The sequence below is a fragment of the Oncorhynchus tshawytscha genome, linkage group LG04 (assembly GCF_018296145.1).
Source record: "Oncorhynchus tshawytscha isolate Ot180627B linkage group LG04, Otsh_v2.0, whole genome shotgun sequence".
Taxonomy (NCBI): domain Eukaryota; kingdom Metazoa; phylum Chordata; class Actinopteri; order Salmoniformes; family Salmonidae; genus Oncorhynchus; species Oncorhynchus tshawytscha.
The window spans coordinates 42733307-42751942 of NC_056432.1; the positions used below are offsets into that span (position 1 = coordinate 42733307).

At 43.7% G+C, this 18636-nt stretch overlaps 1 protein-coding gene across 3 annotated transcripts in view; it reads right to left on the reverse strand.

Annotated features, from left to right (window-relative positions):
• Positions 1-209: 209 nt before the first annotated feature.
• LOC112248839 (whirlin) overlaps positions 210-18636 on the reverse strand; it is a 97305-nt gene continuing 78878 nt past the window's right edge. The window contains exons 6-12 of one of the 3 annotated variants that reach the window (XM_042320752.1): positions 14986-15168; positions 14320-14523; positions 11716-11790; positions 10717-11494; positions 9915-10087; positions 9446-9568; positions 210-1806 (exon numbers count right to left, since the gene is read on the reverse strand). In XM_042320752.1, the coding sequence (XP_042176686.1) occupies positions 1594-1806; positions 9446-9568; positions 9915-10087; positions 10717-11494; positions 11716-11790; positions 14320-14523; positions 14986-15168 (1749 nt within the window). In that variant the 3' untranslated portion in view covers positions 210-1593. Of the gene's footprint in view, positions 1807-9445; positions 9572-9914; positions 10088-10716; positions 11495-11715; positions 11791-14319; positions 14524-14985; positions 15169-18636 lie in introns of all 3 variants that reach the window. The other 2 variants (XM_024418181.2, XM_024418182.2) reach the window with 2 other exon arrangements.

The window sequence follows — 18636 nt, forward strand, 5'->3', positions numbered from 1 at the left end:
CCATTGGACTCTGGAGCAGTGGAAACACGTTCTCTTGAGTGACGAATCACGCTTTACCATCTGGCAGTCCGGCGGACAAATCTGAGTTTGGCGGATGCCAGGAGAACGCTACCTGGCCGAATGCATAGTGCCAACTGTAAAGCATGAATAATGGTCTGGGGCTGCTTTTCATGGTTTGAGCTAGGCCCCTTAGTTCCAGTGAAGGGAAATCTTAACGCCACAGCATACAATGACATTCTTGACGATTCTGTGCTTCCAAATTTGTGACAACAGTTTGGGGAAGGCCCTTTCCTGTTTCAGCATGACAATGCCCCGTGCACAGACGTCGATAGTGAAATGGTCCGCCGAGATTGGTGTGGAAGAACTTGACTTTTGGCGATGTGTACAGTATATTCTCTCCCAAACACACAATGTGCATTATGGCTGCTGCTGCATCCCCTCCACCCCATCTCTGCTAATAGTGAGTCAGTTACCTATAATTGACAAGTTATGTATCTGTATAACGATGCATTAGCAGCTCATGTACTAATTTTCCTCTCCCAGGAAACATTACTGTCTCTGATACAGCTCTACAGCTCAGATGAAGTACCTTTGCTAATTCTCAGTATTGTCTCTGCTTTTATCTACTGTGTATATACTGTATATATACTGTATATATATATATATGGAAGTGTATGAAAAAGGATTCTTAATGTAATCACAAGATTCACCCCACAGTCAATTAACCAATACTGTATACCATGAACACAAAGTATAGAAAACGAACTGCCCTTATAAATAAAAAATTAAGTAAATTAATCAAATCCATAAAGAAATGTTATCTTCTTACATACAGACGACCTAGTGTTATAAATAGCTCAAATCCTCTCCCCATTTCAGTGTTATATACAACATATAGGGTGTTCATAAAACATTACAGAAATTAAACAAATAAAGTATTTTAGAGATAGCACAAAGGTATAGTTCGACTAAGATTTAGATACCATTTCTGTCCATTTTCAAAGCACCGTCTTGGTATAACCACTTCCAGGGGAGAGCTGCTACAAATGGCAGACCTACTGGAGAGGAGAGAGCAGGGAGACTGAAAAGCAGCTAAATGTAATGACATAATTAATGACATCACAGCATTGATATTGTTGTTATAAGCTGTGATTTTCAAGATTTCAGTTCAATACCATTCGGTTCCTTTGGTGGGTTCTTCTTAAGTTCTATTAGGTTATATTGGTGAGTTCTTCTTAGGTTCTATTAGATTATATTGGGGAGTTCTTCTTAGGTTCTATTAGATTATATTGGGGAGTTCTTAATGCAGAATGTCATGCATTTTGGCAATACAACTCTACATGGAAAGCCTGGTTGTGATCTACAGACAAAAAAAGTGGGAAGGGAGAACAGGCTTAGACGAGACTAAGATAGATTGTTTATATTAACACTCAGACCTCTCCCTCCCGTTCTCTCCTTCTCCTTCTCCTTCAGTTTCACCTTAAAGTGCAAAGTCCTGCTAAAGCCCCTGCAGGAAAATAGGAACAAGCATTTCTTATTTGACAAGTTCAGGTAGTCCCTGCCTATTTTAGTCAATTTTCTTCTGTATGGTGGCTAATGAATACGACCCTGCAAGAGGCCCTGCAGGAGGGCTGCGTTGAACTCTGTGACCAGGAAGTCAATGTGGTCCCTCTCTTTGGACTTGTAGGCCTCAGCGATGATGCAAGCAGCGTCCTGGTGCTCACGGCCCCTCAGGGAGACACCGTTCACTTCCAGAATCACCTGACCCACCTTCAGCTGCCCACAACCGTGTGCCGAGCCCCCCTTCTATAAGAGAGAGAGAGAGATGTGGGGGAGAGTGAGAAAGTGAGTGAGATACAGAGATACAGAGGGGGGAGTGAGAGAGAGAGTGAGAGAGATACCACAGTGTGCCATCACAGCAGCAAGATTTGTGACCTGTTGCCACAAGAAAAGGGCAATCAGTGAAGAACAAACACAATTGTAAAGACAACCCATATTTATGTTAATTTATTTTCCCTTTTGTACTTAAACTATTTGCACATAATATGACATTTGAAATGTCTTTATTCTTTTGGAACATTTGTGAGTGTCATGTTTAATGTTCCTTTTTAATTATTTATTTCACTTGCTTTGGCAATGTAATCATATGTTTCCCATGCCAATAAAGCACTTAAATTGATAATTAATTTAATTCAGAGAGACAGAGAGAGATACAGGTAGAGAGAGATAATGAAGCATCAATTAAATAATCACTTTTGTAGACAGGATGTGTCCTTGTGGCAGAAATAAAGAGCTAAAGAGAGCAAGAAGATATGAAGCGAAGAGAGAAGGAGGAGAACATGGTTGGTGGTTTCAAGGAAAGGTGAGAGACAAAATACAAAGGTAGAGGATCTTCTGATTAATTGTCAGAAGAGATTGAGGGGAGGAATGATTTGGCACTTTGTGCGGGGGGGGCCTTCTATCGGTCAGGCCAAATAAGGACAAAGACATCAGGGTAAAGACATCAGGCTAATCCAATCAAATACCATTTTATTTGTCACATGCTTGTATACATCAGGTGTAGACTAACAGTGAAATTCATACTTACGGGTCCTTTTCCAACAATGCAGAGTTAAAGACAAAACATTTCATTAAAAAATTATATAATGACCCAAGTAAGAAATACACAGTGAAAAACGAACAACAGTGAATCACTGTGAATTACTCCTATTCTCAAGCAGGCATTGACCATCAGAAGGAGCAACATCACAACATCTGATAAGCCATGGATGACTCCTCAAATAAAGGAGCTCATTGCCGATAGGCCGAGAGCTTTCCAATCAAAGGACAACAGTGAGTACCAGAGACTGGGCTCCAAAGTGGCATACCTGGGGCAGCAGGTAGCCTAGTGGTTAAGAGCATTGGGTCAGTAACCGAAAGGTTTGCCGTTCTGCCCTTGCCCCCTGGGCGCTGATGACGTGGATGTCGATTAAGGCAGACCCCCCCGCACCTCTCTGATTCAGAGGGGTTGGGTAAAATGCGAAAGACACGTTTCAGTTGAATGCATTCAGTTGTGCAAATGATTAGGTATCCCCCTTCCCTGTCTCATTCAACATGCTAAGAAAAGATACTGCACTAGGAGGATAAAGTCTCTCATCTCAGGACAGCAGAAACTAGTCCATTAAAAAGCTGACGGGTGATGCAGAAGACCAGAGTGAGAGAGATGACACAAAGACACAAGAGTGTGAAACCCTGAGTCTATACTTCTCTTCGGTGTGGAAGGGTGCCACATGCAACCTTCCAAGCTCGGAGGTTGAAGACAGCATATTAGCAAACATCACTACTGATACCTACAGTGTTTGACACGTCAAGATACTTATTTTCAAGGTGAACGGGAGGAAAGCAGCTGGCAAAGATGTAGTGGGGTAATATTTGATATATGCATTATTATACACCTATAGGCAATTAGCCTATAATGCTTTTTATCTGACTGCATAAAGATAATTCAAATATACAAGCAAGCATTACATGCTGACCACACCGCTTGCGTCGCATGAGCAATCGTTGCAAAATAAATGTACACATACATGTTATTCAATCATTGCACCCACACTGCTTGCACGAGTCATCAAGTGTCTGCGTAGCCAGGTGCTAAAATAGAACTTGGTTCTATTTGTGATGCTTGACATGCTGCAAGTCCCGCCTCTCCCATCTCCTCATTGGTTTTTAGGAGCATATATCCATGTGAGTGATTGAAAGATGAACTGAGGTCCACGCTCCAGTTCAGTTGGTGGTGGTAATGCTTGATATTTGATATTTCAACCTGCGTGTCCTGATCGTGTCTTGTGTGAGTGGACAAAATCAACATGCGCACATGGACACACGCATTGACGAGCAAGACTTGGTCTGAGAATTGTCTATATCAAAATGCAGATATTTAAGAGATAACGCCCGAGAAGCCAGTGTTAGGAGGACACTGTATATTGGCACAGGCCCGAGTTGAAGTTGAAGGCCGGCAAACTGTGCAAATATATCCTCTAAACACCGGCTTCGAGGGCATTTTCACTTTTATATAACGGGTTACCAACAAATTATTTAAAAATAATGATTGACATATTTTCATTAAAACCTTTCTTTTGATAAATGGGTGAAACGGTTCACAAAACTCACGGTTCGGTACGATACGGTACGGTGGTGTCACGGTTCGGTACGGTTTCGATACATTGACGAAATAAATGCCTGAGAAATATGTCATTTGTATTTAGATTTTCCATTTATTATAATAGTAAACATGGGTAGCTTGAATTCCCAGGAGCATATGGAATCAAAGGGACAACAAAAAAACAGCAGTGCCTGCCTTATAACAGAACTTCAACCAGAGTGCATAGTCCAGCAGCACATATCAAAATTAAATCACATAGCAGAGCCTTAAACAAAATAGGACCACTTGAGACTGGTTAGTTCAAATTTAAAAAAAAAAAATGTAATCAGATTTTCAAGTTTTTCTTTAAGAAGATGAATCTACTGAAATGATCTGCAGTGAGCACAGATCGGCTTGCTGTGACATTGTCAGGCGCTGTGGAGAATACCCTCTCGCTAGGGACAGAGGTCCCAGGCACAGCCAGGTAGCACCTTGCTAACATGGCAACATTATATTATTAACTCTTTGGTCTTCCACCATGTAGGTGGATCAGCATCCAGGGAAATACAGTCCACTTCCCTGTATGAGGTCACCTCCTCCTCTATGACCTTGACCTTTGACTTGGTTCCCTGCTCCTGGGTTGTGAACAACTCTCCAAAAAGCTCAGCCATGGCAGACTTCTTGTCTGGAGGAGAACCCCTGTCTCTGTAGAGGGGTTGGCTCCTGTGGTATCTGTGGCTTGACCCTGCAGAATTACAATTAGATGAAAATGACTGTCTCTGAAGTGGCTTTAAAAATATGATTTGTTGTTAGAAATATATATCAGGCACTATTATGACAATTACAATTATAACTTTATAATGAATTGTTAAATCACTAATTAATCAAATAAATGTCACATTAACAAAATAAATACAATACCTGCTGTATATTGGTCACAAACTTTTAGATGGGCAGCAGCATCCAGGTGCAGCAGCGACTTGAACCAGGAGTCCAACGCGGTGCTCTTGTGTAAGAAGTCTTGGACACCAGGGTCAGCATATCTAGGCTCCAAGTTAACTCCGATAGCAGTCTTGACACCCCTTACTGCGGGTTCATCTTCATCAGATGCCACCATTGATTTCAGGGTCATTGTTTTCATAGGCGGGACCATGGAAACTGAGAATGCTCTCAGTGCATATCAGTGTTGTGACTGTTTTGAGAGGTTTGCACACTTTGATAAACTTCCTCTGCTAGTCTCACGTCATTTTTAGACAAAGTCACAATATCTTTGACATTCTTTCTCACAGCTTGATCAGTCAGTGTAAAATACACCGCACCTTTCTGATCAAAGTATCTCTCAACCATGTCATGGCTTGAATTCCATCTAGTAAGGGACATCTTGGATTAGTTTGTGGTTTGGGAACTCCAGCATGTGCAGCAGTTGTGCTTTTATGAAAGAAGGATACCACCTTCCTGATCTCTGCTTGGAGGCGAGAGATTGGATTCACTGACATTGCTTTTTGAGATGCTAAATTAATAACGTGAGGAAAGCTTCCTATCTGTGGCCCCAATCCAGCTAATGCAACTGCTTTTACAGTATTTCTAGTGTTGGCTATGCATGGCTTTTTTTATCTCCCACTCTGAAGGGGACGTGCTTAAAGGACATGGCTTTCTATCTCCCACTCTGAAGGGGATGTGTTTAAAGGACATGGCTTTTTCTATCTCCCACTCTGAAGGGGATGTGTTTAAAGGACATGGCTTTTTCTATCTCCCACTCTGAAGGGGACGTGTTTAAAGGACATGGCTTTTTTTATCTCCCACTCTGAAGGGGATGTGTTTAAAGGACATGGCTTTCTATCTCCCACTCTGAAGGGGACGTGTTTAAAGGACATGGCTTTTTTTATCTCCCACTCTGAAGGGGACGTGTTTAAAGGACATGGCTTTTTTATCTCCCACTCTGAAGGGGACGTGTTTAAAGGACATGGCTTTTTTTATCTCCCACTCTGAAGGGGACGTGTTTAAAGGACATGGCTTTTTTTATCTCCCACTCTGAAGGGGACGTGTTTAAAGGACATGGCTTTTTTATCTCCCACTCTGAAGGGGACGTGTTTAAAGGACATGGCTTTCTATCTCCCACTCTGAAGGGGACGTGATTAAAGGACATGGCTTTTTTATCTCCCACTCTGAAGGGGACGTGTTTAAAGGACATGTTGTAGAAGTTTTATCCACCACTCGTTGGTAATCCCCGTCATAGTTTAAAGGGAAAGCGAAATGTTCTCAGACGGCAGACCTGAATGGTACTGGGGCGTCTTCTAGTTCTGGCTCGCCATGTTGCTCCTTCGCATTGAGCTAACTGCTAATTCCTTCATAAGCTAATTGCTGCTACGATGTTCTCAGCTCTGTTCTCGCTGAAGTGAAATAACTACGTCTATGAGCGGAGCTGCGGACAACCATAAACAACTTTATTATTATGTGGATATGTTGCCCATGTTAATTTATACACCATTGGTTCATGCAATAATATTTTTTTACAATGAAAACTAAATAAATAAATAATGATTGTTTTCTTCTTCCTCGCTATAATATATGATTAATGTATTGTTCAGTTTGGAGTGCGTACCGAACCGTGCACCGTGGACCCTGTGCTGAACGGTTCAATATGAATACACTTACCGTTTCACCCCTAATATATATACACTACCGTTCAAAAGTTTGGGGTCACTTAGAAATGTCCTTGTTTTTGAAACCTCATTTTTTGTCAAATAACATCAAATTGATCCGAAATACAGCATAGACATTGTTAATGTTGTAAATGACTATTGTAGCTGGAAATGGCTTCTTTTTAATGGAATATCTACATAGGCGTACAGAGGCCCATTATCAGCAACCATCACCCTGTGTTCCAATGGCACGTTGTGTTAGCTAATCCAAATGTATTATTTTAAAAGGCTAATTGATCATTAGAAAATCCTTTTGCAAGCACAGCTGAAAACGGTTGTCCTGATTAAAGAAGCAACAAAACGGGCCTTCTTTAGACTAGCTGTGTATCTTGAGCATCAGCAATTGTGGGTTTGAGTACAGGCTCAAAATGGCCTCTGATCTGGCGGACTCACTAAACACAAATGCTTTGAGTGTTGGAGTGTTCCCCTGGCTATCGATTAATAAATAAAAACAAGAAGCATGCTTGTCTTACTGCTCTCACTGTTCCTTCACTGTTTCTTACAATTTAGTCATTCAGCAGATGCTCTTATCCAGAACGATTTACATTCAGTTCATTTTTTTGGTAGAAACCCCCCACCCCCCACATATCACAGTCAGTGCAAGTAGACCCTTCTTCAAAATAATTATCCTCTATCAGCAGAATCAGTGCCAGGAAGAAAAATATAAGTGTGGGATGTAATAACACTAATCAAAACACCCTAACAACAATTATATTGGACAGCAGCAGTCGCCACTTAAGTTTAAGCACCCTGCAATCTACCCTCATTACGACAGAGGGGGAAGGCATTCCAACTAACCAACAATGTTTACTCTTTGGAAAGCAGTTGCACTCTAGCGTTACGCAATAGCTGCTGCAGAGCCTTGAAATTGGCTGTGACAACCTATTGTTTATAATCTTCTTATCGCACCATATCCCCAGAGGTGGCAAGGCTCCATATCATTAAGTCAGTAAAACAATAAAATCCCATTATTGTTGACTGTCATATCCTGAAGTAACCTCTTCAACCATGTCACTTTTAATTCTCTGTGTGACCATTCCGAGCCAACCTAATGGCTGCGTGTCAAATAGAACCCTATTCCCTATGTAGAGCACTACTTTTGACTAAGGCCCATACACTCTTAGAAAAAAGGGTTCCAAAAGGGTTCTGTGGCTGTCCCCATAGGAGAACCCACTTTCGTTCCAAGTAGATCCCTTTTTGGTTCCATGTGGAAGACTTTTGGGTTCCACGTAGAACCCTCTGTGGAAAGGGACCAAAATGGGTTCTTCAAAGGGTTCTCCTCTGGGGACAGCCGAAGAATCGTTTAAGGCTCTAGATAGCAACTTTTTTTTCTAAAAGTGTAGGAACTATAAGCACTATATAGGGAATAGGTTGCCATTTGGAAAACAACTATGGACTATTACTGAATCATAGACAGTACCATTAAATGATGGGGGGAAATAGTTGGAATAACGAGGCGGTGTGATATCCCTGCTATGTTGATAAGGGGGGCAGTGAGTATTGTGTTAGATGAACCTATAAATGAGTGGGAGTCTGTCCAACAGGACTCTATTGGACTACTGATATTTATGGGGGCTGTTCATGAGGAGTCATTGATATGGAAATCTATGCACCGTCACACATACACCTGTTTCTGTCACGCCTGCTCCCACTCTCCCTCTTTGGCACTCGGGGGCGCCAGGCTGCCTTTCATTATGCACACCTGTCACCATCATTACGCGCACCAGTGCTCATTGGACTCACCTGGACTCCTTCACGTTTTGATTGCCTTCCCTATATCTGTCTGTTTCCTCGGTTTCATCCCTGTGCCAGCATTATTGTTGTTTCCATTTCCCCTGTCCAGATGCTGTCTTTATTCTGTTCCTGTCCGTAGTTATTAAATGTCCACTTCCTGTACCTACTTCTCATCTCCAGCGTCGATCCTTACATCAAGGCTGTTCTTGACAATAATATTTGCATACACATGTAGGCCCACTCACAATGACTATGTCGGTCTATTCACACCTGAAAACTAAAAATTAAAACACGTGTTCCTTATTGGACAAGTTCAGGTAGACAATCCATGTTTGGGTTTGCTTCCATTTTGTTCCTAATGAATATGGGCCCTGGTGACCTGAATTGATCATCCAATCCAAGATTTCTGAGACTAAACAGGTGGTAGAAAACTTTCTTCAACAAAGTTACAAATCCCCAGGAGAGCATCCTTTACCTGATTTGAGATTCTTATCAATGCAAATATAGGCAGCTATTACGCACATAAACAGATGCTCGGGGGAAAGTCACATTTAGGATGAAAGTGAAAATGGTAATTCCGTCGTTTTTTATGCTTGCTGCTATGCAATAAAATATATATAAGTATGGCACACCTTCAGGCGCAACATCGGGGGTCTACATTCACATAGGACGAAGTAGTTCTTACTATGTGCAGACATCACAGTACAAAAGCCCTGTGTAGTCCTCATCATGCTACATTCATGTTCAGAGTTACCCTTAAACGTTGGAGTCTGATAAGGTGATGCAGAATCATCTACTTTCACCCGGAGCCCCATAAGCCCTGGTCAAAAGTAGTGCACTATTTTGGGAATAGAGAGCCATTTGGGACGCAATGGTCTCTCTTTCTCACCTGTATGGTGACGATGCGTGGCAGCGGCTGGCGTGTGTTTGCCCCTCCCTCTATAGCGATACCCAGAGTATTGGCATTCTTTACCACATGTACCAGGGTAGGGGTGGGCACTGGAGAGCCAGGCTGCTGCAGGGAACACAAGAAGAATGAGGACCTCGAATGAGGACATTGAACAAGGTCAAAAAGACAGAAGCAAGACAAGCACTACGGTTAAAGGATGGACAGTGTTCTGTAATAAAATGTGTGGCAAACCATGAATTTGTGAAAAGGCTCAACAGAGTGTTGTGAAACTCAAGAGATTTTTGAATGTTATGTTGTGCGTCCCAAATGGCACCTTAGCTAGGGCTCTGGTAAAAAGTAGTGCATTATGAGCCCTGGTCAAACGCAGTGCACTATATATGGAAAAGGGTTTCATTTGAGACACCAACATGTTATTTCTGTTGTGATATAGGCCCTTGGTGGCCCTCACCTGTTTGGATGCCAGTGCTGCAGGTCCCTGGGCCACTTGGAACTGCTGTGTGGCCTGGTTCTTACTGGGGCGAGGACTGCTGTCTTTACTCAGCCCTCCTGCATCAGCAATGTCCACCCCACTGTCCTCACTCAGAGTCTGACCACTGTCTGACAGTTGGGATAATGTGGCGCCTGGATACACAGAAATAATATATTTGATTATATATACACACCTTCCTAATATTGAGTTGAACCCCCTTTTGCCCTCAGAACAGTCTCAATTCGTTGGGGCATGGTGTTGAAAGCATTCCACAGGGATGCTGGCCCATGTTGACTCCAATGCTTCCCACAGTTGTGTCAAGTTGGCTGGATGTCCTATGGGTGGTGGACCATTCTTGATACAGACGGGAAACTGTTGAGCATGAAAAACCGAGCAGCGTTACAGTTCTTGTCACACTCAAACCGGTGTGCCTGGCCCCTACTACCATACCCCGCTCAAAGGCATTTCAATCTATTGTCTTGCACTTCCACCCTCTGCATGGCACACATACACAATCTATGCCTCAATTGTCAAGGCTTAAAAATCCTTCTTTAACCTTCCTCCTCCCCTTCATCAACACTGATTGAAGTGGATTTACTGACATCAATAAGGGATCATATCTTGCACCTGCATTCACCCAGTCAGTCTATGTCATTGAAAGAGCAGGTTTTCCTAATGTTTTGTACACACAGGGTTCAAGCATGTAAAGTGATACACACATAGAAACACAGGCAGGAATGCACAAAAACACATAGACACACAGACACACATTGACCTTTACCTCTCTGCTGGGGCTGGGGCCTGACCTCAGCAGTCAGTCTGTGTACGCCTGCCATGGCACACTGACCTCCCTGGCTGAGGGAGGGAGAACAGGGAGAACAGGGTCTGTCTGGGCTACATGGGGGCGGCTTCAGGACAGCGAGAGAGGGACAGGGCGAGGGACAGGGGGACAGACATGGGGAGAGACCAGGGGAGGGACACGGTGAGAGACAAGGGGAGGCAGTCTTATGGGAGGTAGCATGCTTCTCATGGGAAGAGGATCTGAAGATGGGGTGCTTGATGGTCGTCTCCTGGGTTGGAAGAGCAGAGGGGAACGACAAGGGGTTGTGATCAAGGGAGCCGGGGCAGGTATGGTGGCCAGAGCTAGGGCAACCTTGGTGGGGGTGGTGGTCAGAGGTGGGGGTGGAGATGTGGAGGGAGTTTTGGCAGGTGTGGTGAAGAGAGTTTATGGATGTCTGATGAGCAGAGCTTAGATTGGCACTATGGTTGGTGCCAGGGTTGCGGCTGTTTTGGTGGCCAGGGTTGGGACAGGTGTGATGGAGGCCAGAACTAGGGGAGGTGGAGGTTTGGTGGTTGGAGGAGCTGAAGGCTTTGAGGGATTTGTGGTGACATTCCTGATGTAGCCTGGTGGGGGCAGTAAAGATCAGGCCAGACTGGGAGTGACTGGATGAGGGACGCTTGGAAGGGTCCCTCTCCTTGGGGTTTCTCATCTGGGTATGGCCGGAGGGAAGTGATGGCTTGAAGGACGGAGGAGATTCAGCTGTAGACTGCACTTCTTTCTAGAAACACAAAAGGACATTGCTTGTACAGAAAAGTGGTCCAAACTCTTTACAACCTCAGTCTGTCTGCTACTCACCTTCAAACGCAACTTCACACCTCACCTTTAGATGCATTGTACACAAAGATTAGCATTTAAGTCTAATCTGCCACTCATGCACATAATAAAACCTGACTATTATTTCCATCAGACTAGAACAACCTGAAACTCACACAGACTCACCAATGTAATGTCAGGTAGGGCATTAGTGCGTACCCCTGGATCTTGCTCTACACTGTCACCATGTGAGCACTCATGCTGAAAGTGACAGACACAAGGTTTTGTGTGTTATAATATGACTTCACCTGTTTACTTTAACGTATCATTCAAAATAAACAGGCCCAACCATAGACTCACTGACCTGCATCCCAGAACAATGTTGTGTGACAATAATGTGCTGAAACATTAACCCAGAACCCGTGACTAAAGACTTCAATTAGCAATTAACACAGGAAGTTAATTTAGTGCATACAATATAAATGAACTGCAATGACTTGTTTACTAAGGGTGTGATTTTACAGCTATAGTAATGAGGATGTCAACGAGGCCAATTATACAAGCACAGAATGGACCATGGCAATCAGCAAAACCAGCCAACCAACAGAAAACAACACTTTGTCACCTTGGACAATGGGGAAACTGACACACACACACACACACACACACACACACACACACGCACACACGCACACACACACACACACACACACACACACACAGTCGCACACACACAGTGGCACACACACACACAGTCGCGTACACACACACACACACACACACACACAGTGGCACACACACACACAGTCGCGTACACACACACACACACACACTAAGATGAACTACTGCTGAGCACACAGAGATATACAGTTGAAGTCGGAAGTTTACATACACTTTGGTTGGAGTCATTAAAACTTGTTTTTCAACCACTCCACACATTTCTTGTTAACAAACTATAGTTTTGGCAGGTCGGTTAGGACATCTACTTTGTGCATGACACAAGTAATTTTCCCAACAATTGTTTACCGACAGATTATTTCACTTATAATTCACCGTATCACAATTCCAGTGGGTCAGAATTATACATACACTAAGTTGACTGTGCCTTTAAACAGCTTGAAAAATTCCAGAAAATTATGTCATGGCTTTAGAAGCTTCTGATAGGCTAATTGACATCATTTGAGTCAATTGAAGGTGTACCTGTGGATGTATTTTAAGGCCCACCTTCAAACTCACTGCCTCTTTGCTTGACATCATGGGAAAATCAAAAGAAATCAGCCAAGACCTCCACAAGTCTGGTTCATCCTTGGGAGCAATTTCCAAATGCCTGAAGGTACCACATACATCTGTACAAACAATAGTATGCAAGTATAAACACCATGGGACCACGCAGCCGTCATACCACTCAGGAAAAAGACTAGTTCTGTCTCCTAGAGATGAACGTACTTTGTTGCGAAAAGTGCAAATCAATCCCAGAACAACAGCAAAGGACCTTGTGAAGATGCTGGAGGAAACAGGTACAAAAGTATCTATATCCATAGGAAAACGAGTCCTATATCGACATAACCTGAAAGGCCGCTCAGCAAGGAAGAAGCCACTGCTCCAAAACCGGCATAAAAAAGCCAGACTACGGTTTGCAACTGCACATGGGGACAAATATCGTACTTTTTGGAGAAATGTCCTCTGGTCTGATGAATCAAAAATAGAACTGTTTGGCCATAATGACCATCGTTATGTTTGGAGGAAAAAGGGGGAGGCTTGCATCATGTTGTGGGGGTGCTTTGCTACGGGAGGGACTGGTGCACTTCACAAAATACATGGCATCTTGAGGAAGGGAAATGATGTGGATATATTGGAGCAACATCTCAAGACATCCGTCAGGAAGTTAAAGGGCCAGAATTCACCCAATTTATTGTGGGAAGCTTGTGGAAGGCTACCCAAAACATTTGACCCAAATGAAACAATTTAAAGGCAATGCTACCAAATACGAATTGAGTGTATGTAATCTTCTGACCCACTGGGAATGTGAAAAAAGAAATAAAAGCAGAAATAAATAATTCTCTCTACTATTATTCTGACATTTCACATTCTTAAAATAAAGTGGTGATCCTAGCTGACTTAATACAAAGAATTGTTACTAGGATTAAATGTCAGGAATTCTGAAAAACTGAGTTTAAATGTATTTGGCTAAGGCGTATGTAAACTTCCGACTTCCGTCATCTTAAAGATAATCTCTCCTCACAATGGTTTCAAATCCCCCCGGTCCACGGCTGAATAATCTCTGCTTTGTTGGAGCAAATGGCACCCTATTCTGTATAGTGCATTACTTTTGACCAGAGCCAGAGTCTGGCCAAAAGAGGAACACTAAATAGGGAATAGGGTGCCATTGTGCATTCAAACACTGTTTTAACCATTTCTATTACAGGGGGGCTGGGTCTCATTTGGATGGTTATAGAGTGTTTTGTAGAGTGACTGTGCCCTGGCAGAATGAGGTCCCATTGTACTGATCAGGGCCGTACTGATTCAGTGAAACATCGATGCTACACTGGCACTTCAGCTCAGTAATCTCATCTGAAATCACTGCTCTCTCTCATTTGACACTGGTGCCAGATCCAATTGATGACAGAACATATTTTAAAAGGATGCCTGGAGGAAATCAAACACACACGCACCATAGAACTGAAAAGGCGTGCACGCACACGTGCACACACAGGGCTAATGGGGCTCTGGTCAAAGGTACTCCACTGTATAAGGAGTAGGGTGTCATTTAGGGTGCAATCTTTCCACTACCTTGGCAGAGCAGAGAGTGGTGGGGTTGGAGTGGCTGTGGCTGGCTGAGGGCTCTGTGTGTACACAGTGGCTGTGTGGATGCAACGTTCCTGTTTCTCCATGCCAGGCCTTCAGGGCCTCCCTCTCACGGTGCAGCACCAGACCATCATACAGCTCCAGGTCCTGGGGAGCCACCAGGCTACGCACCTCAGACAGCAAGGATAACTGTAGAGGAGAAACGGTCAACAAGTTACATAGAGGCCCAATAGAGTTACATAAATGCGCTATCACAGTTACATAGAGGCCCAATAGAGTTACATAAATGCCCTATCACAGTTACATGGAAGCCCTATGATGTTACAGAGGCCCTGTCGGTTACATAGAGTCCCTATAGGTTATACAGAGGCCCTATAGGCTATATAGAGTCCTTATTTGACTTAGAGCAGGTGCCGGACGTCAGAAAGGGTTCAATAAAAGGTGAACAGGGGACTCCACACACTGCATTATGCTCTCAATGGGAATTTATTGGACAGCGTTTTACTTTCGAGCACGAGGTTTTCATCGTCTCCTTTGTCAAAGGGAACTGGAGGGAGGACAGGAGGAAGAACGGTGGACAGTTCGGGTGACCTATAGGGTGCCATTTGGGATGCTAGCCCAGATGTGCTGTCTCAGCAGGCGTTACAGTACCTTGGCGTGGGTGTTGAAGAGTTCAAACAGGGCCATAGCCAGGGGTTCCAGACCGATGTGTCCCTCCTGGTACTCCTGCAGGTAGTAAACCATGGTCTGCCTCTCTGGGTCGGTCAGCAGCAGAAAGGCCTGCTCCTCCAGAGACACCTGGGAACCTGGGGGCCACGCACCTCGACACACTGACTGTATCGAGGGAGGGAGAGGAGAGAGAGTGAGAGAGAGAGAGAGAACAAGAGGGAGGGAGAGAGAGAGAGAAAGAGAGAGCCAGAGAAAGAAAGACAGACAGGCAGAGAGTGGGAGGGAGAGAAAGAGAAAGACAGAAGAAGAGAGAGAGAAAGAATGAATGTGCACTCTTAGAATTAAGGGTTTGGTTAGGGTACAGTATTGTTAACGAAAGGTACAAAGGACATACCTTAGAGTGTACCGCTACAGTGACAAGCGTTTGTACCCCTTTAAGAAAAAATCTCAACCTTTATTTCTGAGCGCGTACAGAGTCTGCTGTACAGCATATCTCCTTTGCTCTCAGACATCCCACACACATCAACAGCACACCAACAAGCGTTTCTCAAGCTCTAACAATAGAAACCACTTCAAAGTCATCAGTGTTAGGGTGAGACCAATAACTGTATCATTGTTATTCAGCTGCAGCTTGAAATGACCATTCCAGCTTTAAATAGACCGGAACATAGAATATTGAGTACCTAGCCATTGATGAATCTTAAATACCATTCATGGTTAAACGATGGCACTCAAAACGATGCAGTTCCACTCATTCTAAAATGGGTGCCTGGATAAGAGCTGTGCGTGTATGTGGAGAGGACGTCTAACACAGATGGTTATGTTTTGACAGATGATATACCGCAGCACACCTTTTTGAGGACACAAAATGTTAGAGGTTATAGACGCCTGGGAATGTGAAGCAGATTGTCAAGAGGAGCACCAAGGGGATGAATATGTTGCAGGGCCCAGAGAGTAAAGAGAAAAAATGACAGAGACAGTTAGCAGGTCAGGAGCAAAGCATTGACTCTTGTTCCTATTAATTACTAAGGGAATTTGTCAGTCACGCTGGGCTCCTGTCCTGCGCTGTGCTGCCCTCACTTCTCCACCAGCACCATACTTAGCTCAGACCAGAGAAATTCCCAAATGGAAGCCTATTCCCTATGTAGTGTGCTACTTTTGGCCAGAGCCTCTGGTCAAAAGTAGTGCACAATAGAGAGAACAGGGTGCCATTTGGGAATCAATGAAGACATTCATTTCTCCCCAAGGTGACCCTACAAGGGTTTAACCCGGTAGCATTCCAAGTAACACAACCCTGTGGAGTTTACGTGAGCTTCCATATTCTGTAGTGAAATCCATACAATGGGAGAGCAGTCACTTTTATGGTTACGTATCTGGGTTTGAGATACAGTTGAAGGTCTACAAAGGTGTAAAGGAGAGTTGATGATGTGAACATTAGAGCATGACTAAGGACAGGCAAAACTGCGGAGAAAACACTTTCAGCATAATCAATCACAGAAAGTGTGATCAAGCACAGTATAGCTCTTTCGAGTCACCTCGGTCTCTGTCTGTCTCTCGGTTTATCTCTTTCTTTCTCTCACTCTCTCACCATTGAGCTCCATTGTGAACAGAAAGCCAACATACAAATGTGCTTAGAATGCTTACAATTGGATCTACATCAAAGGACCTTGCTAAAATTAAACAGCTATTCATCAGGAATGAGTCCAAACTGGGTGCCTCTGGCGGTCTGCAACTAATGAGATTTGTAATTGGAGATTGGTGGTGAGAGCATGTTGATTTAATACAGGTCAGAGTATCATTTTAACAGCCGCAAGCCAGACTGACTGAATGCATTAGGGATACGAGGATGTGTCCTATGGGCTCTGGTCAAAGGTAGTGCACTATTTAGGGAATAGGGTGCAATTTAGGAAACAAGCCAAATAAAAAACATCCCCCTCTTTGGAAACAAAGCTGCAACCATCGCAAGGTTAGATGACACATTGAGGAACTGGTAGATTTGAATGTGTTGGTCTAGGTTAGAAGGAGGAAAAACAGAGCTTTTGTTTGCGTACCTGTATCATTTCACAGCAAGTGAATGTGTTTTTCTAAAGCTGGTTGTTGTGAGTTAGGTAGCATTGATATTGGTCATGAGTCCTCACTTCTAGGCAGGCGGCACCATAAGGTGTTCTCCTGCTGTTTTGACTGTGAGAGAATGGTATCTGTGTGTGTGTGTGACTGTGAGATTGGTTCCAGGGCCATTAACCTCTCTCTGGCTGCCAGAACTCACCCTAGACACTGAAAATCACACACACATACACACACACACACACACACACTCACACTCACACTCACACACACACTCACACACACAGACACGTGTCTATATTGTGTGTGAAACTATTGTGGTACCATTGCGCTCCTTTGTGTCTCAACGTGTTTATGATGATTGAGTGTGTGTGTGGTGTGTGTGGCACACATGCGTGTTTGCTCAACCGTGCATCCGTGTATGCATGCTCGTGTGTATGATTGAGTGTCTAGGCTGTCTGTCATTGAATCCTGCCTCTCATCACCACCATGGGACCACTCTGCAAGCCTCCCCAGGAGAGCCTGACTGGTGCACAGGTACACATCACTCTACTCACAGCAGTAGAAGGTAAACCATCATACAAATGAAAGCTTCAGATCCTAGAATTGCTCAACCATCAAGTTGATATTTCTCTCACCAGACTCAGGGCGCTCTGCACACTCATACAGTGGCTGTGAGAAGAGACTATTCCCAAACTGGAGAACATGAGGAGAACCTCAGGGTCTCCAAAGAAATGGATCAACTCTCTCTACATATCTCAGCTGATAAACACACTGCTTGCCCTAATAGTCATACTGCTGTAAACTGTAATTCTACGTCATCTGTTGCATTGCATTGATAGTGAATGCTCACGAGTAGCGTGAGGTTTTAGGGACAACAACAGTGACGCATCATGGCTGAATACGGAATACAGCATTTCCTCCATGAGATTAGCTCAGTGTTCCCCTTTAATTAAAGATGACTAACGAAGGACTCTTCCCTCGCGTTTCTCTTTTATTGACGAGACCCGACTTTGAGTCGCCATGGTGATGGCGTCTTGTCAGGTGGCTGTCACTGTCCCTTGACAGGATCGATCAAAATGTCCAACTAAGGATGAGGTCATGGATGTTAGGAATGAAGTGAGGATGAAATTCAGCAACTCTTGGGAGGACAGTGGATAAAAATGCTTCTTTATTGTTAAAACCACCACGTTTTGGCCTGTGAAGAAGGCCTGAACATGGAGAGTTGTTGAATTTCATCTTCACTTCAGTGCCTCTCTTGCTAGGAAATAGAGAGAGAAAGAGAGAGAGAGCAAGAACAAGAGAGCGAGCGAGCGAGCGAGAGAAAGAGAGAGTGAGAGAGAGAAAGAGAGATAGAAGAGAAAAGCAGGGGTGAGCTACTCTTAACTGTAAAACGGTAAAACACAATATGTACATACAGTACCTAACCCGTGATGGTTTGTTAAAGTCCCATAACTTGAGTCACTGCTCTTCATGGTCAGATACCATCTGCAGTATTGATTTTCCAATCGAACTAGCTGCAAAGTGCCTCTCTTTCTTATCTTCCAGTAAATCCTACTGTTTTCTATG